The sequence below is a fragment of the Mus caroli genome, chromosome 4 (assembly GCF_900094665.2).
Source record: "Mus caroli chromosome 4, CAROLI_EIJ_v1.1, whole genome shotgun sequence".
In the NCBI taxonomy this organism is placed as follows: Eukaryota; Metazoa; Chordata; class Mammalia; order Rodentia; family Muridae; genus Mus; species Mus caroli.
In genome coordinates this window covers 100,798,654-100,825,946 of record NC_034573.1, presented here as the reverse complement: position 1 = coordinate 100,825,946, position 27,293 = coordinate 100,798,654, and the positions used below count along the sequence as shown (strand labels likewise).

At 39.6% G+C, this 27,293-nt stretch overlaps 1 protein-coding gene across 2 annotated transcripts in view; it reads left to right on the top strand.

Annotated features, from left to right (window-relative positions):
- The window catches only part of Zfyve9 (zinc finger FYVE-type containing 9), a 143,926-nt gene that overhangs the window by 51,139 nt on the left and 65,494 nt on the right, over positions 1-27,293 (top strand). For both annotated transcript variants that reach the window (XM_029476023.1, XM_021160572.2), the window contains exons 2-4: positions 12,167-12,256; positions 15,490-15,595; positions 19,226-21,249. In XM_029476023.1, coding sequence (XP_029331883.1) covers positions 15,526-15,595; positions 19,226-21,249 — 2,094 coding nt within the window. In that variant the 5' untranslated portion in view covers positions 12,167-12,256; positions 15,490-15,525. The remainder of the gene's footprint in view (positions 1-12,166; positions 12,257-15,489; positions 15,596-19,225; positions 21,250-27,293) is intronic.

Genomic DNA, 27,293 nt, shown 5'->3' with positions numbered 1-27,293 from the left:
GCCCTGTGATCCATCCAATAGCTGACTGTGAGCATCCACTTCTGTGTTTGCTAGGCCCCGGCATAGTCTCACAAGAGACAGCTATACAGGACAACATTTAGTTGGGGCAGGCTTATAGGTTCAGAGGTTCAGTCCATTATCATCAAGGTGGGAGCATGGCAGCGTCCAGACATACTTGGGGCTAGAGGAGCTGAGAGTTCTACATCTTCATCCAAAGGCAGATTGGAGAAGACTTGCTTCCAGGCAGCTAGGAAGAGGATATCAAAACCCACCCTCACAGTGACACACTTCCTCCAACGAGGCTAACGTCTCCTAATAGTGCTACTCCCTGGGCCAAGCATATTCAAATCACCACACAGAGTCTTTTAAGTATAGCAGCTTTGGGTAGCCTAGACTTTGCTGTGTAAACCAGGCTGTTTTGGAACTTGCTGCAGCTCTTTCTTGCTTGTCTTCTGAGTATAGAATTATACAATCTATACTGAGTATAGAATTATACAGAATTACAGTTGTGTGCAACCGTGCCAAGCCATTCTCCATGTACACAATTGATAGATTATATATCTGTCACTCTGTCATGTAGAATGTTTGCAAGTGTAAGATACTTCTATTCCTAGTGAGTCTCGCAGTCATTAACTTCTTTTGGTCACAGAATGTCAGAGTCAGTGACTAATCTTATATTTTTAAGTGTGCTGTTAAAATTGAAACTATGGCTTTTGATGTCCATTTTTATTATGCTATTAAAATATATTTGTTAAGAATTTTCAGAATTTAAGACAACCCATTGGAACCAATAGGAAATGGGGGGACTTTTTATAAGGATTCTGCTATCTCATAGATTTCAGAGGTTTAAATTTTATCTTTATCTCCCAGGTTAGGGTACAGAGTGAACACAGTCTCTTTAGTTAAATCATGTTAGATCAGGAGCTCACACTGTGCTAATAGGTTAGATGGATAGACTTTACTTGAATATGGCATTTATCTTAGAATAAAAAGGTATAGACTGAAGTAGTTACCTAGCATGTACAAGACTCTGTGTTTGATCTCCTGGGTGGGGAGGTAGGGAGTGGGAGGGGAGGGGAAGGGTGGAGAGACTGTATATATGGGATAGCAATAGGCAATTTAGATAGGATGCTCTTTAAAAATTCAAGGTATAGAATTGAGTTAATGTGCTCATAATTATGGTTTAGTCATGAACAGTTGGTTTATGTATGGCTTTGTGTTAGGATTCTCTGGTAAACAGACCCAATAAAGAGGATAAAACGAAACATAACCAGGGGCTGGTGAGATGGCTCATTGGTTAAGAGCGCGGACTGCTCTTGTGAAGGTGCAGAGTTCAAATCCCAGCAACCACATGATGGCTCACAAGCATCCGTAACGGATGCCCTCTTCTGGAGTGTCTGAAGACAGCTACAGTGTACTTACATATAATAAATAAATAAATAAATAAATCTTAAAAAATAAAATAAAATAAATCTTTTTTAAAAAAAGAAACATAACCAGTCATCAGATTATGGATATATAACTTCATAATGCATGAGCCAAGGGCTTCAAAAATCTCATGATGTATATGCATGTATATATACTGTGGGAAGGACAGTGTTGTTTTTTTTTTTGTTTTTTGTTTTTTTTTATTATTTTTTTTTATTTTTAATATTTTTATTACATATTTTCCTCAATTACATTTCCAATGCTATCCCAAAAGTCCCCCATAGCGCCCCCCACTTCCCTACCCACCCATTCCCATTCTTTTGGCCCTGGCATTCCCCTATATTGGGGCATATAAAGTTTGCAAGTCCAATGGGCCTCTCTTTCCATTGATGGCCGACTAGGCCATCTTTCGATACATATGCAGCTAGAGACAAGAGCTCCGGGGTTCTGGTTAGTACATCATGTTGTTCCAACAATAGGGTTGCAGATCCCTTTAGCTCCTTGGGTACTTTCTCTAGCTTCTCCATNGGGAGCCCTGTGATACATCCAATAGCTGACTGTGAACATCCACTCCTGTGTTTGCTAGGCCCCGGCATCGTCTCACAAGAGACAGCTATATTTGGGTCCTTTCACCAAAATCTTGCTAGTGTATGCAATGGTGTCAGCGTTTAGAAGCTGATAGACAGTGTTGTTTAATCAGACCAATGGACTTGCTAGTTTTTTAAAAGCACTTTCATAGACATAACAAGACACAATCTTTAATCAGATGCCTAGGCATCCATTGGCTCAAATTGCTATGTAAAATTAACCATCCCAAGGATGTTATATCTCAGTGATTTCTGACTCAGTGTTATATATATGCAAATTTACTTAAATGGTCTAGGGTTGTAGTACTCCAGACACGAGAATTAAACATTTTTTCTTTTAATACTGATCTCAAATCAGTGGCTATACTGGAGACTTTGTGTTTTGTTTTGTTTTTTCAATATATATGTTTTATTGTCCCCAAAGAGCCCAAATTGTACTGGTAATCAGGATCTTGTTTCTGGAGCTGGGAAACTGAGGCCTCACTTGTCAACCTGCTGCATGGTTCCCTTCCAAGACACATAGATGCTGTCCAAAACTTCCTGAGATCCTTGTTTTTAACTTGCTGAATCAGAGCGGCTGAATTTGAAACAAGTTCAGCATCATTTCCTTCAAGGATTAACTCACCCTCCTGGGCTTGAGAGACAGAACAAGCAGCACCTGTCCTCGTCTGAACCCTGCAGATGGATTTTCCACCCAAGAAATTCAGATTTCAGCTAAAGACCCATTTTCCTGAACAGCACTGTTGATGGGGAAGGGAGCATACACAGACCTCATCTTACCAGAAGCCCAGTGTAACCTCCTTGATCTTGTTCTGAACGTAACTGCAGATGGTTCTGACCGTGGCCAGTTCCTTTCTGTTACCCCACCATTTGTCAATCTGGAGCCTCTTTTTCTTCCCAAGAAGACTCAGCTCTACATTGATGTGATTGAAGTCCCTCTGCAGAGTTTCCCTGGGGCCCTTCACAATGACTGTGTACTCCTTCTGATTGATTTTCTGGAATGTCGGCAGTCTGATTGTTGAGAATGGTTTTCGTTCTCACAGTAGATGGGGCGAGGGGACTTTGTTGTCTGTATATATTTCATACACCTGTTATAAGCTACATTTTCCAATATTCATTAGACTGTTCTGTCTTTTGCTTATTGTGTTCTAGTTGAAAGCAGTTATAGCTCTTGATTAAGAATCTGATGGTTGTGAATGGTGCTAGAAATTGAAGCCCTGTGAGATCGTGGAACAGCAACAATGTCAGTTTCCCAGATCCTGCTTCCTTAATATATTTTGATCTTGAGCTACAAGAATAAAGCTCTTCTCAGAGATTATCTCATTTTTCCTGGGGTACTGTGATTGAGAGTTTGGATATCTAAAAATGTGTCATTTTAGGATCAAGTTTAGCCTTTTCTAAAAGTTGAACAATAAGGTTACCTTTTTGTTTTTTGTGTGTTTCATTGTCCTGACTTCAATTTAAGACTAAGGATCCTAATGGATTAGTTGTATAAATAACCAATCTATTGGTTGGTTTCATGATTCAGATTACACTTTGTCTTTCTGTTTTAAATATTTCACATAAGTTAATTTTATTAAATAATAAGTTGCTAAATAATAGCTACCATCTATTAAGCATTATGTATAAAGTCTCCACAAGGCACTTCATGTAAAGTTCCTTTTACCAAGTAAAACTCTTCATTGTTAAAAATATACTGTTATGTAGCTGGGTGTTGGTGGTGTGTGCATTTAACCTCAGTGCTCTGCAGGTCTGCTCTCTGAGTTCAAGGCCAGCCTGGTCTACAGAGTGAGTTCCAGGACATCCAGGGCTACACAGAGAAACCTTGTCTCAGAAAAAAAAAGTGTGTGTACACATGTATTACATAATATATATGTATATGTGTGTATATATTACAAACTTTAGTTTCCATACACACACACACACACACACACACACACACACATATATATATATATATATAAACAAACATATACTATATACTATAAAGAAACAGAAGCTCAAAGAAGTTCAGTGACTTGGTGAAAGTAACACCAACTGTTAAATACTAGAACACGAGTTAAAGCTTGAATTGGCTAGATTGTTATAGCAGGAACCTTTGCACCACTGACTGATCATTAAAGAGTTCACATGGCTTAAGCATACAACTTGTATATGATATGCTTATGATGGTTGGTTAAAAATCCCAGGCCTGCTCTTACAAGATGTGTATTGCTACAGTCTTGAATCATACTATTTTTTCAAAGTAGTCAATGTAGTGAATGTAGGTAGAAAGCACAATACCTGATTAAATATAATTTAAGCTTCAATATGCAAACCATTACTTTATGCTGGCATTCATAAGTTTTAGAATTCTAAATGCATTAAAATTTTAACAATTATTGCACAACTCTTGAGATCCTTTATGTTAGAAATTTCTTAGATGAAATGCTTTGAAATCTTTCAGTTTGTTTCACAAATAGATAATGATATGTATTCTATGCCATAAATGGTGTTATCTGCCATAATCAAACTGATAAGAGCAATTCCTATCCTGAAAAACATTAGGAGTCTGGAAGGGAAGATAATCAATTAAGTAGAAATCATGACCAGGCTGATAAATGTTATAATTATTGTAAAATCACAGGAGAAAAGGTAGGCCCCTATTCCAGACTTAGGCCTAAAAGGTAACATGTGAAGGCATTCATTCATTCATTCATTCATTCATTCATTTATATAGTACAGGGATTTAATTCAAGTACTGTTATTAAAAATATTTGATTGTTATTTAGATATAATTTATATAACATAAAATCAACTCCTTTAAAATATACATTCTGTGTATACTTTATATTTTTCAATAAATTCAGTGTCGTACAACCATCAGGATTGTCTGATCTGAGAACATTTTCATCACATCACCATCAGTACCTATTAATAATCACCTCCTGGGCTGAGTGTTGGTGATACAAGCCTTTAGTTCCAGTGCTCAGAAGGCAGAGGCCGGCAGGTCTCTGGGTTCAAGGCACCTGGTCTATAGACTGAGGACAGCCAGGGCTTCACAGAGAAATCCTGTCTCAGAGCAAACAAACAAACAAACAAACAAAACTCCCCAAAACAAATCACTTCCAAGGCTAGAGAGATGGTTCAAGGGTTAAAGGCTCTTGCAGAGGACCAAGGTTCAGTTCCCAGCACCCATGTGGTGCTTCATAAACATCTGTAATTCCGGTTGTAGGAGATTGGATACCTTCTATTGACCTTCAGAGGCACTAGGCATTCTTATATTCAGTGTATATGTAGGTGCCTATATATACACTCAGGCAACACACTCACATGCATGAAATTACATCTAAAAACGTTTAACTAGTAATAATAGTCACTTCCCATTTCCTCCTCTCATCAGTACCTGGCAATCTTGTCCCACTTTTTGTCTTTATGTATTTGCCATGATGATCCTTTCATACTGATACAGCCGAACGCTTGTAGCTGGACTTTCACACTCATAATGTTACCTTTTGTTATTATAATTTTTGAGGTAGTGTCTTGCTCTCTGGCCTGTAGTAGACTCAAACTCATGAATTTTTTTTTTTTTTTGTCTCAACGCTCCAGTTTCTGGGATTATAGGCATGCACCAATGGGTTTTATTCCCAGAACCCTGTATGTCATATGTGATAGTGCATTCCTGTAATCCCAGCACTTACTTGGGGAGCAGAGGAAGGAAGATCAGGAGTTCAAAGTCATCCATGGCTACACACACACCACACACACACAGAGGGAGAGGGAGAGGGAGAGAGAAAATATGCAACATGTTAGACTTAGCATAATATTCTTAAGGCCTGCCATGCTGCAGTGTATCGATTGATATAAAACCATGTTCTGGGGAGTGGAGATGGACAATTGAATGTTTACATTAATCAAGATCAATAGTGCACAGAGTAAGAATTTGAGACTAGAGAGAAGGTGCCAAATCAAAGAACATTGCCAGCTGTGGAAGTATGGCCAGTCTAATATGGAATGTTGTTTAGATGAAAGCAGGGGTGTTGTGAAATGGCTCAGCTTGTAAAGGAGCTTGCTGCAAGGCAAGGCAGTCTGTGTTTGATCCCCAGAAGCCACATGGTGGAAGGAAAACGGATTCCTATGAGTTGTCCTCTGGTGCTCACCCCCCCCCCCCACACACACATAAATAAATGATGTAACAAAAGTTTTAAAAGAATGAAAATAATAAAATTTGATACGTGTATGGAACAGTGTAGAAGGACACCAAATAGGAATGGAAGCAGAGTGGTTTGGATCTTTCAGATTCTGGACAAATGAAAGATGGTGAAAGCATGGGAGGTGACAGAGGAAACTGAGTAAAATGAATGTGTTGGAAAAGAATGACTGACAAGACTTGGAGTTCTATTGAATGGAGACAGGTAAGAGGAATAGTTAGAATGGCACTCAAGTCCTGGGATGGGGAGATGATGATTGTCATTTTAGTTAAAGTTTTATTGCTGTGAACAGACACCATGACCAAGGCAATTCTTATAAAGGACATTTCATTGTGGCTGGTTTACAGGTTTATAGTTGAGTCCAGTATCATGAAGGCAGGAAACATGGCAGTTGGAGGAACTGAGAGTTCTACATCTTGATCCAACTGCATCCAGGAGAAGACTGACATCCAGGCAGCTAGGAGGAGGTTCTCAAAGCCACAGTGACACACTTCTTCCAACAAGGCCAACAAGGCCATACCCACTCTGATAAGGCCACACCTCCTAATAGTGCCACTCCCTGGGCCAAGCATATTCAAACCACCGAGATGGTGGTGGTGGTGGTGGTGGTTATGCAGCAGATACCTGGTAAGGAGCTCTAAGTTACTTAGGCAAGTTCTTGTGTGTTGGTCTATAAAAATTACTAAAATAAACTGGAAAGAAGGGAGCATTGAAAGGCAATGAGACTTTCAAAAGTATTTTCTAGAGCGCCCCACCCCCAATCTAGCTTTTTGCTTGCTTGAATAATGTACGTTTCCTAAACTGGATCCTCAGAGACCTAAGCTACTGCGTGCTGTTACTATAATTACCAAGGGTGTGGGCTCACATTGTATTTCAGGCTGGCCTGGAACCCACTAGGAAGCCCAGGCTGACCTCAAACATGTGACAGTCTAACTTAGTGCTGGAGTGAGCCACCATACTTTGGTTTTTCAAGATTTGCTTTACTGAGTCACATAAGTTGGAAGTTAGAGCAAAATCGTTTAATAAAAGAAAGGCTGAGCTGGAAAGTTGGCTCAGAGGTTAAGAACACTGACTGACATGGTGGCTCACAACCATTTGTGGTTTTTTTTTTTTTTAAGCATTTTTTTTTAAGATTTATTTATTTATTATATGTAAGTGCACTGTAGCTGTCTTCAGACACACCAGAAGAGGGCATCAGAACTCATTACGGGTGGTTGTGAGCCACCATGTGGTTGCTGGGATTTGAACTTCGGACCTTCGGAAGAGCAGTCAGGTGCTCTTACCCACTGAGCCATCTCACCAGCCTACTCACAGCCATTTGTAATGAGATCAGATACCCTCTTCTGGTGTGTCTGAAGACAGCTCGTGTACTTACATATAATAATTAAAAGAAAGGCTGCAGTCACTTAGACTTCATTTACACCTGTCCCTCTTGAAGCTTTTGCTTTGAAATACTGTATTTGGAGAATAACAAATTACTAACTTGAAATTCTATTTATCTATTCCTATATAATGAATTACACCAAAAATGTAATTATTATCTCTTATGTTTCTAGCAATTGATTGGGTTTAGTCAACTGGTCCTTAAGATCTTCATAAAGGGGCTGGAGAGATGGCTCAGTGGTTAAAGAGGACTGACTGCTCTTCCAGAGGTCCTGAGTTCAATTCCCAGCAACCACATGGTGGCTCACAACCATCTGTAATGGGATCTGATGCCCTCTTCAGGTGTGTCTGAAGACAGCAACAGTGTACTCACATACATGAAATAAATAAATAAATCTCAAAAAAAAAAAAAAAAGATCTTCACAAAGTTGTAGCTAGGAAGTGACTGAAGCTAGAGATATCTTTAGCCTTGCCATTCACGTGTATAAGTCCTCAGGTACTAGATCATCTACATGTGGCCTTCTTGTGTGGATTCCTTGACATGATAACTGTCTTCAAAGAGTGAGTGTGCCCAGGAGAACAAGTAGAAGCTGGTTCACTTTTGATGGCTTGGCCTTGGAAGTTATGTGTTTTCTACATTAAGATCTTAATAGATGTAGGCACAAAGGTTTGTCCAAGTGTAGAGGAAGGAGACAGATGAGCTCTCTTGGAAGATAGCCTCAGTCCCACTTGGGAGAGAGAAGAAAGCAATCACAAGTGGGGGGGAAGGGAGGGATCTGGTAGGGAAAGTGGATGGGGGTGAAGAGGGGAACCTGATCTGGTATTGGGTGAGGAAAAAGGACTGAAGCCCTGAGGACCAGCAGAAAGTGGAAACAGGCAACCTGAGGAAACAAGAGGTTGGGGGACCCCCCAGAATGTACCAGAGACCTGGGAGGTAAGAGACTCTCAGGAATCAAAGGGAGGGAGCTTAGATGAAATGCCCGACAGTAGGGAGAGGAAACTTATAGAGCTCACCTCCAGCAGGAAGACAGGGCATCAAGTGAGGGATGGGGCTGCCATCCCACAGTCACACCTCTGACCCATAATTGTTCCTGTCTGAAAGAATTGCAGGGATGGAAATGGAGAGGACCCTGAGGAAAAGAAGGCCCAGCTACAGGCCCAAAGTGGGATCTAGCTCTAGGGGAGGTCCCACAGCCTGACACTATTACTGAGGCTATGGAGCGCTCACAAAAAGGGACCTATTATGGCTGCCCTCCTAACAAGCAGCTGAAAGAGTCAGATGCAGATATTTGCACCCAACCAATGGACAGAAGCAGCTGACCCCTGTTGTTGAGTTAGGGAAGGTGGAAAGATGAGGAGAAGGGTGATCCTGTAGGAGGACCAGCAGTCTCACTTAATCTGGACCCCCGAGATCTCTCAAACACTGGACCACCAAAAAGACATCATATACCAGCTGATATGAGGCCCCCCAACACACATACAGTAGAGGACTGCTGGGTCTGTGTTCATTCAGAGATGATGCACCTAACCCTCAAGAGACTGGAGGCCCCAGGGAGTTTAGAGGTCAGGTGGGGTGAGGGTGTGGGAATCCACGTGGAGACAGGGGAGTGGGGAGGAAGTGTGGAATGTGGAACAATTGGAAGGTGGATGGAGGGGCAGGAAATGGAATATGGAGTGTAAAAAATAAATTAATTTAAAAAAATTAAAAATTATCTCTGAGAAACTTATAGAGGCATGCAAGTTGGACTACTCTAACTTTATGGATATTGTCCTATTTTTTCAGAGAAAGGAAGTTGCATTTGAGGAAGTTTTGCTTTTGACATACTATTATTAACAGAGATACTCAATATAGTGCATTGTACTGGCTGGTTTTGTGTCAACTTGACACAGCTGGAGTTATCACAGAGAAAGGAGCTTCAGTTGAGGAAATGCCTCCATCAGATCCAGCTGTAAGGCATTTTCTCAATTAGTGATCAAGGGGGAAAGGCCCCTTGTGGGTGGTGCCATCTCTGGGCTGGTAATATAAGAGAACAGGCTGAGCAAGCCAGGGGAAGCAAGCCAGTAAAGAACATCCCTCTATGGCTGTGCATTAGCGCCTGCTTTCTGACCTGCTTGAGTTCCAGTCCTGCATCCTTTGGTGATCAACAGCAGTAAGGAAGTGTAAGCCGAATAAACCCTTTCCTCCCCAACTTGCTTCTTGATCATGTTGTTTGTGCAGGAATAGAAACCCTGACTAAGACATGCATTAGTGGATCCACTGTTTTTAGGCAGTGAGGTATGTCTGGGATACAGACACACTCCTTTTGGAGAGAAAACAGTTGTTTGGCAATAAAAATTTCAGCAGGAAACTTTTAAACTCACTTTAATAATTTTGTGTGTCACGCATATCTTAGCACTTGGGAGGCAGAGACAGGTGGATTTCGTATGAGTTCGGGGTCAGCCTGATTTACATAGTAAGTTCAGAACATCCAGGATACATCCGGAGGGGCTGAAAATGATTTGCGAGGACATTTTTGTGAGGTAGGGGTTTTCTTCTTAACTTTGGATTTCGGAAGGACCTGTTGTTACATAAAGTAAATGGTGTCTTTAAGAATCAACAATTACAGTCATTGAAAAGAAATTGCCTGCTGCTGTTTTTTATTATGCATTATCTCCTGCAATGAACATGCAGAGAAGTTGTTTTTGTTATGATACTCATTGGATTTTTTATCTTTTTCTTTTTTTTATTAGATATTATTTTTATGTACATTTCAAATATTATCCCCCTTTCCTAGTTTATCCTCCAAATATCCGCTATCCCCTCCCCCATCCCTCTGCTCCCCAACTCACCCGCTCCCGCCCAGGCATTCCCTTATACTGAAGCATAGAACCTTCCCAGGACCAAGGGCCTCTCCTCCCATTGATGACTGACTGTGCCATTCTCTGCTACGTATGCAGCTAGAGCCACGAATCCCTCCGTGACACTCATTATTTTATATAGTGAATACATGCTAGTTTCCAAAATACAAGTAACATTTCATTAGACCTGTTATATAAAAGAATTAGGTATTTTTCTCTATTATGGTAAAATTATTTTTGTATAAGAGAGTATGCAGTTAGATGTATTTTAGAGGAGATATCAGATAATGAATTGAAACATTATTTGTGGCACTTATAGTCTTTTAACTTTCATTATTGTTATGAATTATTTCTTATTTATCTTTATTTCATGTGTATTCATATCTTACTTGCATGTAAGTATGTCTACCACATGAGTGTCTTGTTCCCATGGAGCCAGAAGAGGGCATCAGATCCACTGGAACTAGAATTAAGGGCAGTTATAAGTTATGTTCTCTTAGGGTCTGGACGACACCTGCCCAGGATCTTCTGGTTTTCATAGCCTCTGTTGAGAAGTCTGGTGTAATTCTGATAGGTCTGCCTTTATATGTTACTTGATGTTTTTCCCTTACTGCTTTTAATATTCTTTCTTTGTTTTGTGTGTTTGATGTTTTGATTATTATGTGACAGGAGGAATTTCTTTTTGGTCCAATCTATTTGGAGTTCTGTAGGCTTCTTGTATGTTTATGTACATTTCTTTCTTTAGGTTAGGGAAGTTTTCTTCTATAATTTTGTTGAAGATATTTACTGGCCCTTCAAGTTGGAATCTTTACTCTCTTCTATACCTGTTATCCTTAGGTTTGGTCTTCTCATTGTGTCCTCGATTTCCTGGATGTTTTGGGTTAGGAACTTTTTGTATTTTGCATTTTCTTTGACTGTTGTATCAATGTTTTCTATGTTATCTTCTGCATCTGAGATTCTCTCTTCTGTCTCTTATATTCTGTTAGTGATGCTTGCGTCTGTGACTCCTGTTCTCTTTCCTAGGTTTTCTTTCTCCAGGATTGTCTCCCTTTGTGATTTCTTTATTGATTCTATTTCCATTTTTCGATCCTGGATGGTTTTGTTCAATTCCTTCACCTGTTTGTGCTTTCCTGTAATTTTTTAAAGGTATTTTTGTGTTTCCTCTTTAAGGGCTTCTGCCTGATTACCTGTGTTTTTTGTTTTTCTTTAATGGAGTTATTTATTTTCTTCTTAAAGTCTTCTATCATCATCATCATGAGATGTGACTTTAAATTAGAGTCTTGCTTTTCTGGTGTGTTGGGGTATCCAGAGCTCGCTGTGGTGGGAGAACTGGGTTCTGATAATGCCAAGTAGCCTTGTTTTCTGTTGCTGATGTTCTTGCCCTTGCCTCTCACAATCTGGATCTCTCTGGTGTTAGCTGGTCTTGCTGTCTTTTACTGTGTCATCCCTCCTGCAAGCCTATGTGTCAGTACTCCTGGGAGACCAGTTCTCTCCAGGATGAACTTGGGTGTGGAGAGCAGAGAAGTTTTTAATTCCTTCCTGACACTTAAGTTTTGCCTTCTTCAATAAATGTGTGTGTGGCTGCCTTCCACGCAGAGCAGGTCTTTGAATCTGAATATGTAATTATAATTTATTGTTTAGACTTGTTACATTTATTTGTCTGGCTTTAGAAGGTTTATAAGATGAAAATTAGAGCTTATTGTTTTAGCAAATGTAATAAGCACTGTGGTTTTTCTGTAGGATCAGAGAAGTCATTCTGGGTCAGCAGCACTGGCCAGTGGCACAGCAGGCATCATGAGCAAGCACAGAGAAGACTGCTTAAGGGGACAGGTACAGAAGCTATTGTTTTATTTTTCTATTACAGTAAACGTGAGAGATGGATTACATCTGTGAGTACAGGTTGATGGATATACACTGCTTGCCTCAGTACCAGCATCTAACAGTACAACTTTTCAAAATTACTTTACTTTAATTCAGAGCAAGACAGTAATTAATTAATTTGAGGCAAAATCTGGGTAGCCCATGCTAGTTTGAAATTCACTATGTGGTTCAAGATCACTACCAATTTGTGATCAATCCTCTTGCCTTTTTTTCCTAAACACTTGAAATGACAGGTTTAATCCAGGACAGTGTGTTGGATCCCATGGAGCAGACAATTGGGAGCCCCCTGACATGGGTGCTAGGAATTGAATTAGAGTCCTCTGTGAGAGCAGTATGCACTGTTAGCTCCTGTGCCATCTCGCCAGCTCTGTTTTTTGTTTATTTGTTTTTGAAGTAACTATTAAATTATGGCCTGACACTAATTTCTCTACTAGTGCTGGCTTCTCCCTTTTATAATCAACTTACTGTTAACCTTAGCATGAAAAAGAACATGAATTTGAGCAATGGTGTTATAGTGGTACATCTAACTCTTTCTTAATCATATATCAATTAGTACTAGTCATAGTATTTTAAAAGTTTTTTTTTTTTTTTAAAGATTTATTTATTATATGTAAGTACACTGTAGCTGTCTTCAGACACTCCAGAAGAGGGCGCCAGATCTCGTTGCGGATGGTTGTGAGCCACCATGTGGTTGCTGGGATTTGAACTCTGGACCTTCGGAAGAGCAGTCGGGTGCTCTTACCCGCTGAGCCATCTCACCAGCCCCATTTTAAAAGTTTTAAGTTGACTCATTCTTTTCCCCTGAGACCTCGGGCTTTAGATGTGAGGCATAATTTTATTTGTCACTGTATCTAGTGGCTGGGACAATAATAGTGCCTAGTAGATGCCCAGTAATATATGATGCAAAAGTTTATGCATGTTCACTGTGGCACAGAAGGAAGGTCCCAGGAAGAGGACATAAAGGCAGCAGTCAAAGCAGTGCTCTCCATGGGACTCAAGGCTACAATTCTGCAGCGTTTCTAAACACTTCTCATCAGTAGAGACACTCCAGAGGTAAAAATTCTTTTCAAAAAATTCCAGGCCAGGCAGTCATTAATGGTGCCATTAATCTCAGCACTTGAAAGGCAGAGGCAGGCAGATCTCAGAGTTCATGGCCATCCTAGTCTCCACAGTGAATTCCAGGACAGCCAGGGCTACACAGAGAAACTCTTATCTCAAAAAAAAAAAAAAAAAAAAAAAAAAAAAAAAAAAAAAAAGGCAAAGTAATCATATAATCATATTCCTCTACAAAATACACTTGTGAATTTAGTGAAGTCCTAATTTGCATAAAATGGACATTTTTGATAAGAAGGCTAGCAAAAATCCTGACATAAATCCTAACTTATGTAGGAAGAAGTCTACCTTTCCCTCAAGACTTCAGGAAACCACAGGTGTTTGAAAATGAAACCAGGGTCTCAAGACTTAAGACCTCAGAGACAGCAGGGGTAGCCTCCGTAGGGAAGGCAGGGGATAGAAGGATTAGCAAATAATCAGACTGACAGACTGACATTTATTGTACATCTATTGTGTGTGAGGTGGTATAGTCAAGCTTTAATAATTAATCCTATCATGAAACCCTTATAATTTAGCCAATAGTAAACAATGTTAAGTAGAAAAATTAATAGCAAACAATTTTAATAGCAACTCACCACAAATGATAAATCACCAGGTACTTTAGCGTAATGAGGAGACAGCTCCATGGGTACAGTGCTTGCTGTGTACAGCTAGTGTCTGAGTTCAGATATAATCCCAATGCTCGTACTGCAGAGGGAAGATAGGACAGGAAAATCCTTGGATGCTCCCATGCCAGCCAGCTTTGTGTACACAGCAGAAATCAACAGAGACCCTGCCTTAGACAAGGTAGCAATCAAAGACTAGTGCCCAGGATTATCTCCAGTATGTATGTCATGACATTAGCACACCTGCACTCACACATACATGTGCATATACCTCCCCCCCCCCACATACACACACAATGGAGAAATGATTGAGGAAGACACCCTGTATTGGCCCTTTGGCCTCCACTTGAACCTGCTGCATGTACATGCACACTCACATGCCGCTGTGTACACACATCTACACAAACACATGGACACATAGCAAAAGCTACAGTTAGTTTAAAGAGACGGTCAAGGGTATTCTTGCTGTGGAACACCTCCCTGTCTTGGGAACATTTCCCCATTTTCACTGGTAAATCTACATTTGAACCACTTAGAAAAGGAATAATGAGTAAGCCTGATGTGGCTTAAAACAGCAATCCAAGCCCTCAGGAGTATGGACCAGCCTGGGCTCCAGTGTGGGATTTGACACTCTGAGAAACCCAAAACTTAAATAATAAAGGAATAATAAGTAGCATTTTAAAAACTCCTACTATGCTATTACTCTGCACTCTGCTAAATTCAACAATTTAGAATATCTTGTATATATGTTTTTTGGTCAACAGTATGGCAAGTTTAACAATTATATTTAAAAAGGAGAGATTTAAAAAAATTGTCAGTCATCCTTAAAATTAAAACTAATATCCTTTGCCTGTACTTGAACTTTACCATTTTTTTCTTATTTAACAGAAGCTATGAACACTCCCCTTTCTTGGAGAAATGTAACTTTATCCTAATGAAAATGATTTCTTCCCAACATCTGTACTTTATCTTTTGAAGTATAAGCTATTAAATAAGTCTTACTTCTATGCTTATTATAGTTCTACATTTGTACCTCAGTATTCGTAGAGAAGTGGCCCTAGTACCATTGTGGGCCCAAGAGTCCATGGAGTATTTATATATAACTTGTTCATGCCATCCTGCATTCTGTAAATCATTGCTAGACTATTAAGATAAAGTGCGAAAGAAGTAGCTGTTTAACTGTTTTGCTTAGGGAAAAGTGACTGGAAAGATGCATATTTGGAACATACACAAATTTTTTCTGAATATTTTCCATCAATCATTGGTTTAATCTATAAATAGAATTTACAGATACAGAGGCTGACTGTGTTTTGGTAATTGTTAGCTTATAAGTTTCTAGACCTGAAGGTCTTAATATTGTTTATCATTGTCCAAATAGATTTGTTGTTCTTCCTTGTATACCCATGATCTTTAAATTATATTTTAATAATTCAAATTGTCTCTCAATTTTTTTTAACTTTTTAGGTCTAGCTAAGTCTCTTCAGCAGTGTTTCCTCACTGATGGAGAATTACTTCCAAGCAGAAGCTTACAACCTGGACAAGGTATTAGATGAATTTGAACAAAATGAAGGTGAGGATTTACATTGGGAAATCTACTTGGGTTTATGATATGGAGACTGTGAGAATTAGACTATGAAGTTCTTTTTTTAAAAAAAATGAGGGGTTTGGAAAGATGGCTGAGCAGTTAAGAGCACTGGCTGCTCTTAAGGAGGACTCAGGTTCATTCCCAGTACCCCTGTGGTGCCTCATATCTGTCTGTAACACCAATCCCAGTGAATCTGATGCCCTCCTCTGGCCTCCACAGGCACTGTATATGCAAGTGATACACAGAGATACATGCAGGCAAAAACATCCATACATAAAATAAAATGAAATAAATCTCAAAAAAAAAAAAAACCCAGGTGTAATGATGTAATGACAATAATATGTAATATATTTAAAGGAAGAAATAACATCTCTTAGCATTATGTGCCAGATACTTAAATATTTTAAACTTAATGTTTAAAACAATTTCATGAAGGTAATTTCTCATTTCTTGTTACTTTATTTTCTAATTAAAGGGAAAATATATGGCAAATGTCCAGGCCTACAATCCTAGTACTTGAGAGCCAGAGACAAGAGGATCATCACAAATTCAAGATTAGCCTGATTCATATATAGTGAGTTACAGGTCAGCTAGGGCTACATAGATAAAATCTGTATTACCACCCCCAAACCCAGGTATGATGCATGCCTAATTCCAGCACTTGGTTAGTTGAAGGAGACAGGAGATCAGGAGTTCAAAGACAATCTTAGCTGGATAGTGAATGTGAGGCCAGAATAATCTACATGAAACTTGTCAACAGAATGAAACTCACACACACACACACACCCTGTATCACCGATGAACTACACTAGGTAACTGACATGTCTAAGTAACAGGTAAAACTTAACCATTCCTATTTCAATAATATTAATTAATTAATATTATTCTTCTAAGAAACACATTTCTTTTGAGATACTTATCCCCCATCCTTTTGGGGTATTTTTTAAGATTACTTTACTGTCCTGGAACTTACTCTGTAGATCTGGCTGGCCTTGAACTCAGAGATCTGACTGCTTCTGCCTCTATAGAGTGCTGGAATTAAAAGCATACTCCACCACCATCACCACCTGACCTTTTTTCAGGACAGGGTCTCTGGTAGCCTGTGTTTGCCTTGAACTTGTCCTGGAGCTGAGGATTACCTTGAATTTCTGATCCTTTTGTCTCTGCCTCTATAGTGCCTACTAATGGTGTGCTCCCTGAGGCCTGATTTTGTGTGGTGTTTGGGATCAAGCTCAGACCTCATGAATGCTACATAAGCATTCTATCAACTAAGTTATATCCCTATCTCTAAGCCTATTTAAACAATCTGAAGGTCTGTGGCTTTGCTATCTATGTGTGCTACTTTATTTCATTGTTCTGTGGGCTGGTTATTTTCTTGACCCAAACTAATTTATTTGTTGTTCTCTTTAGTCTTATATTTGGTGGTGTGTTTTTCCTGGTTTCCCTAATTGCAAATCCCTTACTTTGGATAAAATGCTTACAACCTAGTCTTCCTCCTTTTAGTGAACTCAGGCTCATTTACCCTATCATAGAATTTATTTTGAATAAAATAGATGAAATTATGTTTATTGATATACTAGAAATTGATTTAATAAATACTATTTTCCCAAATGTCCTTATGTAAAAATATAAATATGAGCTTAATTTATAACATTATTACAAGCAGAATTTCACATATTAAACTTTTTTAAAAAATCCTTATGTGAAAAATCTAAATATTTAGCAATTATACTGGCTGTGGTGGTGCATGCCTTTAATCTCAGTACTTGAGAGGCAGAGGCTGGTGGATCTCTGTGAGTTTGAGGGCAGCCAGGTCTATATAGTGAGTTCTAGGACAACCAGGGCTATATAGAGGGACCCTGTCTCACACAAAACAAAACAAAACAAAACAGTACACTATAACTCATGATCAGCAGTAATCCGTACACTTCCTTTTGTCTGCACCTCTGTTTCATTTTAAACATTTTGGAGGTTTTGGTGTACACACCTGTGTGTGCCTGTGTGACTGTGTGCCTCTGTGTGTGTGTGTGACAGAGAGAGAAAGAGAGAAAGAGAGAGACAGAGAGAGAGAGAGAGAGAGAGAGAGCGCAAGTGAGCACTTACAGAAGCTTATGAACATAGATGTTCTTGCCTGTGTGGATGTAGAGGCCAAAGGTCAACATCTTATCACTTCCTCGGTGACCTCTACACTTTTTTTCCTTAAGTCACACTTTTAATAATCCCTGTAGGAAACACCCCTTCAGAGAAAGGAACAATGCACCATCTAGAAGGAAACTGCTGCCAGAATTTGCTCTTTTGAGCTAGATTGGCTTATCAGCAGTCCTTTGGAATCGGCTTATATGTACTGTCCACAGCACTGGGGTTACAGTTGTATGCCACCATGCTCCAGCTTGTGCCTCTCTAGTCTTTTATATAAGTGCTACAGCTAAATTTAGGTCTTCATGCTTACACAAAGGGGCACCTTTGTCCACTGAGCCATTTCCCCATTTCTTCTTCTTCTTCTTCCTCTTCCTCTTCCTCCTCCTCCTCTTCTTCCTCCTCTTCTTCGTCTTCCTCCTCCTTCTCCTCCTCCTCCTCTTTTTCCTCCTCTTCTTTCTCCTCCTTACTCTTCCTCCTTCTTTTTCATAGGATTTTCTGTATTGCCCAGGTTAGCTTCAAACTCAGAATATAGCCAAAGATGACCTTGAACTTCTGATCTTCCAGCTTCCTACTTCCTGCCTTCACCTCCCTAGGATTATAGGTATTTGCCAGCACACTCAGTTTATGCAGCACACGATGTCATACTAAGGGCTTAGTGAATGCTAGGCTCTGTTATAACTGAGCAAATCTCTAGGCCCATTTTTTTTTTTAAAAGCTTTTTCAGATAAACTTTATATTCACTAAAAGACCTAAATTTTATTACACAAGGTTAGTGGTTTGTTTTTGTTTTTGTCTGTTTTGAGACAGTCTCACTTTGCTTCCAAGATGGCTTGAAATCATTGACTCAGTTGTTCTTCCACTTCAGGCTCCCAAGACTACAAGGTTTACTGTACAGATTTAGCAAATGGAGGTACACATGTAACCCACACCCCAAACATGTAGACTAGAGAGCATTTAATCTCCATAGAAAAATTCTCACTCAGTTACTAGTCTCCACTACTGTTCATTGTCTGTGCCTTGTCTTATACACAGACAATCCAAAGTTCCTTTCCCATTCCTGGGTATATAGGTCAATTTAATTGTGTTATTGCTTATCTCAATCTAATAACACAATTAAATTGACATAAAATTCATTTGCTGTTTGTTTTTTAAGACAGGATTTCTTTGTGCAGCTCTGGCTGTTCTGGAACTCACAGAGATCCCCCTGCCTTTGGCTCCTGAGTGCTGAGATTAAAGACATGCACAACCACTGCCCAACTTTGTTATTTGAAATGTTCTGAGGCATTACCATTTGTTGACAGATAATTATAGGGCATTGTCTTAAATGTATTTTTCTTATGTCTAGCTAAAGATTAGATACTGTAATATTCTGGGGACATTTTCTCCAAAGCATAGCTGGAAATATTTGTCAGGTAGCCCTAAGTAGCTTTTACTGTTACCAACAAACTTACTATAATTACTTTTTTTTTCCTTCAGATGAAACAGTTTCTCCTACTTTATTGGATACAAAGTGGAATAAGATTTTAGATCCCTCTTCTCATCCATTGTCTTTTAGCCCTGCATTAGCCAGTGTGAATGAACCTACAGTTTCTGAGACAGGACCACAGCTGAAAGTCTTCTCTCTGGCTGGCTCAGCTCCCCTTACAAAGGAGGGCAAAGATCCCTGTGCTAACGGACAGGACTGTAGTCTAAATCCAGAGACTGACACCATGTGGATTGATGAAAATGCTGTGACAGAAGACCAACTAATTAAGAGAAACTATAATCAGGATGATCAGTTTAGTGCCGTTGAAGTGGGAGAGGAGAAATGTGGAAGCCTCACTTGTCTGCCAGACGAGAAGAATGTTCTGGTTGTAGCTGTCATGCATAACTGCGATAAAAGGACATTGCAAAGCGATTTGCAGGATTGTAATAATTACAATAGTCAATCCCTCATGGATTCTTTTAGTTGTTCACTGGATAATGAGACTAGACAAACTGATCAATTTAGTTTTAGTATGAATGGGTCCTCGGAAAAAGGTATAAACTCGGAGAAACAAATGGATGCTTTGAATAAACCAAAACCAGAAAGGGATTCTCTAAATCATCTCTGTGCTGCTTCATCTAACAGTGCAACCAGTATCTCTTCCCCTTCACAATTGAAGGACGATGAGAATGTGGGTAGAGACCCATCTACATCCACAGTTACAAGCTTAGCAGTTAATTCATCCCAGGGAATGGATGGAGCGCCTGCCATTAAACAGCAAGGAAATTATATGCCAGATGAGGACCTTTCTGGCATGAACAGCTCTTCCAGGACAGACCTAGGGATCTCCAACTCCTTTTCCCACTCAAGTGGAGAGCCCTTAATAAAAACAGAGCCAGCAGAGGAGAGGACAGCTGAAGACTCCCTCCCATCTGGTTTATCTTTGAATCTCAAGCCGGATACTCCTGCTTTATCTGGAAGGGACAATTGCGAACAGTCTTCAGACTGCCTTGGGTCTAGTGAAACTAGAGCTGATGAAGATGAAGGTAATGACTCTCAGATGACTAATTGGAAGTTAACGAAGCTAAATGAGATGAGTGATAGCCAAGTGAATGAAGAAAATCAAATGGCTTTACAGAGTAGTCAACCTGAGGACACTAACAGTGGAGGTGAGTGTGTTGGGATGGCAGATTCCGATCTAGATTTCAAAGGAACTTGCATGAATGAGAGTGAAGGATATGATTTCTCCACTGCTAATGATGCCCCAGCAGCAAATCCTCTATCTAACAGTTGTGATTCCTATGGAATGCAGAGCCCAATTGTATCTTTTGTTCCAAAGACATTACCCTCCAAAGAAGATTCAGTAACAGAAGAAAAAGAAATAGAAGAGAGCAAGTCAGAATGCTACTCAAATATTTATGAACAGAGAGGAAACGAGAATGCAGAAGGGAGTGGACTGCTTTTAAACAGCACTGGAAATGTAATGAAGAAAAATTATTTACATAATTTCTGTAGTCAAATCCCATCAGTACTTGGGCAATCTTCCCCCAAGATAGCAAACCTGCAATCTATTAGTGTTCCTTTTGGTGGTGCAAGACCCAAACAACCTTCTAATCTTAAACTTCAGATTCCAAAGCCATTATCAGACCATTTACAAAATGACCTTCCTGCAAACAATGGAAATAATAGTAAAAACAAAAATGATGTTCTTGGGAAAGCAAAGCCAGGGGAGAACTCAGCAGTCAACGCATGCAGTGCGACTCTGGGAAACATCTCTGTAACTGATACAAATGGGGAACATTTAGAAACTTATGAGGCTGAGATCTCCAGTAGGCCATGCCTTGCACTAGCTCCAGATAGTCCAGATAATGATCTCAGAGCTGGTCAGTTTGGAATTTCTGCAAGAAAGCCATTTACCACCCTAGGTGAGGTGGCACCAGTATGGGTACCAGATTCCCAGGCTCCAAACTGCATGAAGTGTGAAGCTCGGTTTACATTCACCAAAAGGAGGCATCACTGCAGAGCGTGTGGGAAGGTACGTTGCATTTATCAGTTCAGGAACTTGGCATATTTTGTAATGCTGAACAAAAATTAAAGCATGATTAGGTGAATTCTTCTAGTTTGAGATGACATTATAAATAACCTTTGAAAGCCCAGTTTTAGTGAGTGTCTATATAAAATAAGAGCTTACTAATGGTTTGTGGGTGTCTTTTCTTTTTTTTATTGCTGTTAGAAAGTATGCTATCTCAGTTTTCTGTGAAGAAAAGAGAATTGAGAATTAAGGAAGTATTTACTTTGTGATTTTTACATTAGTAGATACTTGTAGATACGTAATCAATGGCATGGTTTGCATAAGGACGTTGTTCTTTCAACTCAGGACATACTTGTGATTTACTTCTCTTTGTTGTTATTGGGTGTGGCTGTGTAGCCCTGGCTGATCTGGAACCTCTTTGTAGAGACCAAACTATCCTCACACTTGAGTCAGTTCTCCCACTTCTGAGTCCTGAGTGTAAGGATTACAGATGTCCAATCCCTGTGCTCAGTGGTTGGTTTTATTACTTACAGCCGGGCATGGTGGCGCACGCCTTTAATCCCAGCTCTCGGGAGGCAGAGGCAGGCGGATTTCTGAGTTCAAGGCCAGCCTGGTCTACAAAGTGAGCTCTAGGACAGCCAGGGCTATACAGAGAAACCCTGTCTCGAAAAACCAAAAAAAAAAAAAAAAAAAAAAAAAAAAAAAAAAAAAAACTTTAAGGGAGAATTTATCCTGCCCTCCTTTTTTTTTTTTTTTAAGATACGGTTATTTGTAATGAATGTTCTGCCTGCATGTATTGCACCTTGTTTTGCTTGGTGCCCACAGAGGTCAGAGGGAGGCCTTCTACCCCGTGTGACTAGAGTTATAGATGATTACGGGCCACTATGGAGGTACTGAGAATTGAACCCCATGACCTCTGCAAGATCAGTGAGTGCTCTTAACTGCTGAGCCATCTCACAAGCCTGATCTTGTACTTGTTTTTACATAGTTTTTCATGTACCAAATGTTCTGAGGGTTTTTATAAATACATACACATATTTTCTTCTATATGATTTTAATGTAGATATTTAAAGGCTATATAGATCTTTATTCTTATTAAGGATATAAGAATAATTTAATATTCCTTAACTCCAAATTCCGTTAGTAACACAATTTGTTTTTTTTAAATACTTATTTGTATGTGTTTGTGCGTGTGTGCATGCGTGTGTGCACGTATGTATATATACCACATGTGTATGCATGCCTATGGGCCGTGGAGGCTAGAAGAGGATATTCAATTTCCTAGAAATGGAGTTACAAGTGTTTGTGAGCTGCCTGCTGAGTGCTGGGACCTGAACCTGTGTCCTGGAAGAGCAGCAGAGACTTAGGGATAAGCAATGCTCTCCTAGCTCCCACAATTGGTTTTCTAATAAGAATTGTAAATATGAAGAAAATATTTTTTTTAAAGAATGTGAAAATTTATGTGAGATTTAGATTCAAATCTTAGCTTTGTTTCTATTAATTATGTAATTTACCAAGCCTTCATTTTATAATATGTAACAAACAAAGCTAGTTTAAATACAAAAGTAGTATCAATAGTTTTTACTGGACTATTGTGAAGATCATGAGGTTACAGAAATAATAGTAAGTCTCAATAATTTATCTCTACCTCCTGTCTCATCTGATTTATCTGGTCATATGCTTTTAACATCAAGAAAAAGAATATCTAAACTTCGGCTATTTAGACACAGATACAACATTGATTTCACTTAAGAAGCTATAAGACACAGGTTTGTTTGCTGCAAAGTCAGGAATATGGAAGATCTTTTGATCTCAAGTCTTATGGTCTTGCATTAGTAGTTGAACTCCATCAAGTTCACCTGGGAAACTTCCTAAGGGAAAAGAAACTAAACTCCTTACTAGTTCTTACTGCGGTGAAAAGAATCCTAGCATCTTCCATCAATTCATTGACCAATTCTGGGCAATGGGCCTTATGTCAGTTACTGGATTAAACCCAGATTAGCTTAATCATTACTTATTTCCTAGTCTTAGCATAGTGTATGTAGCCTGATCAAAAATTTGTTAACAGATAAAGAAGGAGAACAGATCATGTGTGGGCAGTTAGGAAAAATTACTTGGGGGTGGAGAGATGACACAGTAAGTACAATGCTTGCTGTGTAAGCCGCCATGACCTAAATGTGGCCTCCAGTACTCATGAGGAAGGAAGGAAGGAAGGAAGGAAGGAAGGAAGGAAGGAAGGAAGAAAGGAAGGAAAAGAAAGAAGCCTGACATGGTGTAATGTCAGTGTTGAGAAGATAGAAATAGGATAATCCCTGAGGCTTGTTGCCATCCAGTCAGTGAGCTGCAGGTTCAGTGAGAGACCCTCTCTCAGAAGAATAAGGTGAATGACTGAGGAAGACATTTGACACCATCCCTTGCTGCTGTACGACTCATACTCACATACACACCCACGTGCACACATAACATATACACACATATATACCCACATGCATAAATACATGCCTACATGCTTACATATACACCCACATGCACACATACACACCCACTTTCACACATGCAGGTGAATACACATGCAAGGAAGGATTACTAGAAGGTAACTAAATCAGTGACAGGGTGAAGTGGGAAGTAAAAAGAAGTTCAAGTTGAGAGTGATAAAGGAAGACACCAGAAGCCTTCCATTGACCTCTGTGACCATACTTGCATACTCACTTGAGTACAACACCACACACACACACACACACACACACACACACACACACACACTATATCACTTATGGAATTTAAAAGTATGTAAGAAAAACCATTACATGGGAGAAGTAAGAGTAGTAAAAGTAAAGTAAATTTATCAGATGAATAAATAGGTCAAGATTAAAAATACATCTGAATATAGAAAGAGTTAATAGGAAATTATGAGAAGCTATTCAGCACAATATGAGACTTATATCAGCACTTTCTAAGTAGATAATCATTATAGTCTTCATCTTAGGTAGAATATGAAATAATTATGCTAGTGTACTAGTCTTCATCATGGTGACCAAGTATTTGAGAGAAACTGTTCATTATTTCAGAGGACTTAGACATGGTTGGCTGGCTCCATTACTTTGAGCCTGAGGCAAGGCAGGACTGTGTGGAGAAGGAGGCTGTATCATGGCCGATAGGAAGCAGAACATGAAGACCCAAAGCATCAGGTCTAGTGTTCAAAGGCTTTGATGTGCTTCCTCCAGCTAGGCCCCATTTCTTAAAGTTTCTACTACCTCTCAAATTTGTTGTACCATCTGGGGACAGACATTTAGTGTATGAGCTTAGATGGGACGTTTAAACTGTATCAGCTATGCTTTAGCAAAGTAATGAAGTATAACTATATTTGTGTAGATTTCCTTTGCTTCTGTTGGATTACAGAGCAGTAAAAGAATGTCTTAGTTACTTTTCTGTTGCTGTGCTAAAACACAACACAATGACCAAGGCAACTTGCAGAAGAAAAAGTCTGTTTGACTTATGGTTCCAGGGGGCTAAGAGTCCGTGAGGGCAGAATGGAGGCAGCAGGAGACAGGTGGCTGGAGCAGCACATCTCAGACTGCAGGCAGGAAGCAGAGGATGTAAGCTCAAGTGGCCTAAGTTTTTAAGTTCTCAGGACTATCCCCAGTGACATACTTCCTGCAGCAAGTTCACAACTCCTAAACCTCCCCAAACAGGGCCACCAACTGAGGACCAAACATCCAGATGCCCAAGACAATTGGGGAAATGTATTATTCATACACCATAGTGTAGATACCAAGTGTCTTAGGGTTTTTATTGCTATGATGAAACACCATGACCATAAGCAACTTGGGGAAGAAAGGATTTCTTTCACACGTTCACATCACAGTCCATCATCCAGGAAGTTCAGGACAGAAACTCAAACGAGCAGGAACCTGGAGGCAGGAATTAACGTAGAGGGCATGGAAGAATGCTGCTTACTGTCTTCCTCCTCATGGCTTGCTCTTCCTGCTTCCTTATAGTACCCAGGACTACCCAGCCCAGGGGTACACCACCCATGGAGAGCTGGACTTTCCTACATATATCATCAATCAAGTATAAATCAAACTAAATGAATTTTTAATTTTTATTGGTATCTTGACTGAATAGAACAGAGCCACAGTAGGACTATGTGTGTAGATACTTTGTATCCTGTAGCGCTATGATGCATAGAAAAAGCTCTGGATCTCCTGCTTCCCTTTCTGTATAGACTGTCGAGTCGAACAGAGCTTGTGTGAACCTCTGTGCCTGGGGACTTGTGTTTGGGGCTTGTTAGATTGCTCAGCAGGTGAAGGTGTTTGCTGCCAAAGCTGATAACCTGAGTTTGATCTCCAGAACTCACATGGTGGAGAGGATGTACCCCTACAAGTTGTCTGTTGACTACCACACTTGCACTGTCATGAACATGCCCTCTCCTTCAATAAAGTAAAAATTAGTCTCTCTGTCTGTCTATCCATCTATCTATCTATCTACCTACCTATGTAAAGGGAACAAAGATTTGTGCTGTATGCTGACCACAGAGTTTGCAGATGAGCTGAGATCACTCAGTGGGAAGAATAGCTATTAAATACTTGAGCTGAGTGTATTTTCTGGAAGCCAGCCTGTTAACAGAAATGCTGTTAACTGTGTCAGTTAAGAGGGCTACAGTTTAGGTTTTATTTTGCAATAAGCTTCCATTTCTGGTTAATTTGTCATACAAACTTCTTCATCAGGGTTTGTATAAGACATTCATAATCCCCATCACTTATATTAAAAAATAGCTTGGTGACACATACAATATCAAAGTGGCATATTGAAACATGTTCTAGATTAATTTTTAATATGATTCTAGACAGGTTTCCTTCTCAGATATTTGAATTTATAGATACTTGAAAGATTGAATGTTTATAAATATAGTTATAAATTATCATAACTTCTGTATATGTCTGAAATGGCAAACAGCCAGTTTTTTAGTTTATGCATTTATTCTTCCTAAATATTTTATTTATGAATTTATACAAAATATTTTACACCAATGTGGGGTTTTTTGTTTGTTTGTTTGTTTTGAGACAGGGTTTCTCTGTGTAGCCCTGGCTGTCCTGGAACTCACTTTGTAGACCAGGCTGGCCTCCAACTCAGAAATCCGCCTGCCTCTGCCTCCCCAGTGCTGGGATTAAAGGCGTGTGCCACCACCGCCTGGCTCATCAATGTGTTTTAAATCTCATCTTACGTCTTCTGTTCATCCTGGTTAATCTGAAAGTTGTGTAATTTATGACTGTACTGTTAACAACTACAAGTAAAAAGTCATGTTGATTACTCATCATCACCAAAATACTTTTCCTCATTCATTGATTCATTCATTCATTTTTGTTGTTTTGAGTCAGGGTCTTTTGGTAGCTCTGGCTGTCTGGGAACTCACTATGGAGACCAGGCTGACCTTGAATCACATAGATCCACTTGCCTTCGCCTCCCAAGAACAGAGATTAAAGGAGAGCTCCACTGTGTCCATTAGGAGAAGGCACTGTAGAAGTTTCAGTCGTCCTTTCCTGTTGCTTTCAATGGTTAAAACCCGGCCACCAGACTCTCCTGGAAGAACTGTTCAAAATTGTCATCATTCATGATTGCCATCTAAAGGATGGGTGCAGTCAAAGGTGGACTTCAAAACCTCTTTTTTCCTCTCTTTCTTTGTTTCTTCCCTCCCTCCCTCCCTCCCTCCCTCGCTTCTGTCCTTCTTTCCTTCCTTTCATTTCAACATGGTTTCTCTGTGTAGCCCTAGCTGTTTTGGAACTCTCTGTGTAGACCAGGCTGGCTTCAAACTCAGAGATCCACTTGCCTCTGCCTTCTGAGTACTGGGATTAAAGGCTTGTGCCACTACCGCCTGGCTGCCACAAGCTTTTTCACAGATGCCGTGGTAGCAGAAAGACTGATTATATGTATTTAATTTGAATTTTATAATAAATTAAGATATAGTGGTATGAAAGAAGGGCCTTTGGGGCATTTATGTACATATCTCTTTAAGGAAGTAGTTATCACTCCCATTTTTTTTCCTTTTT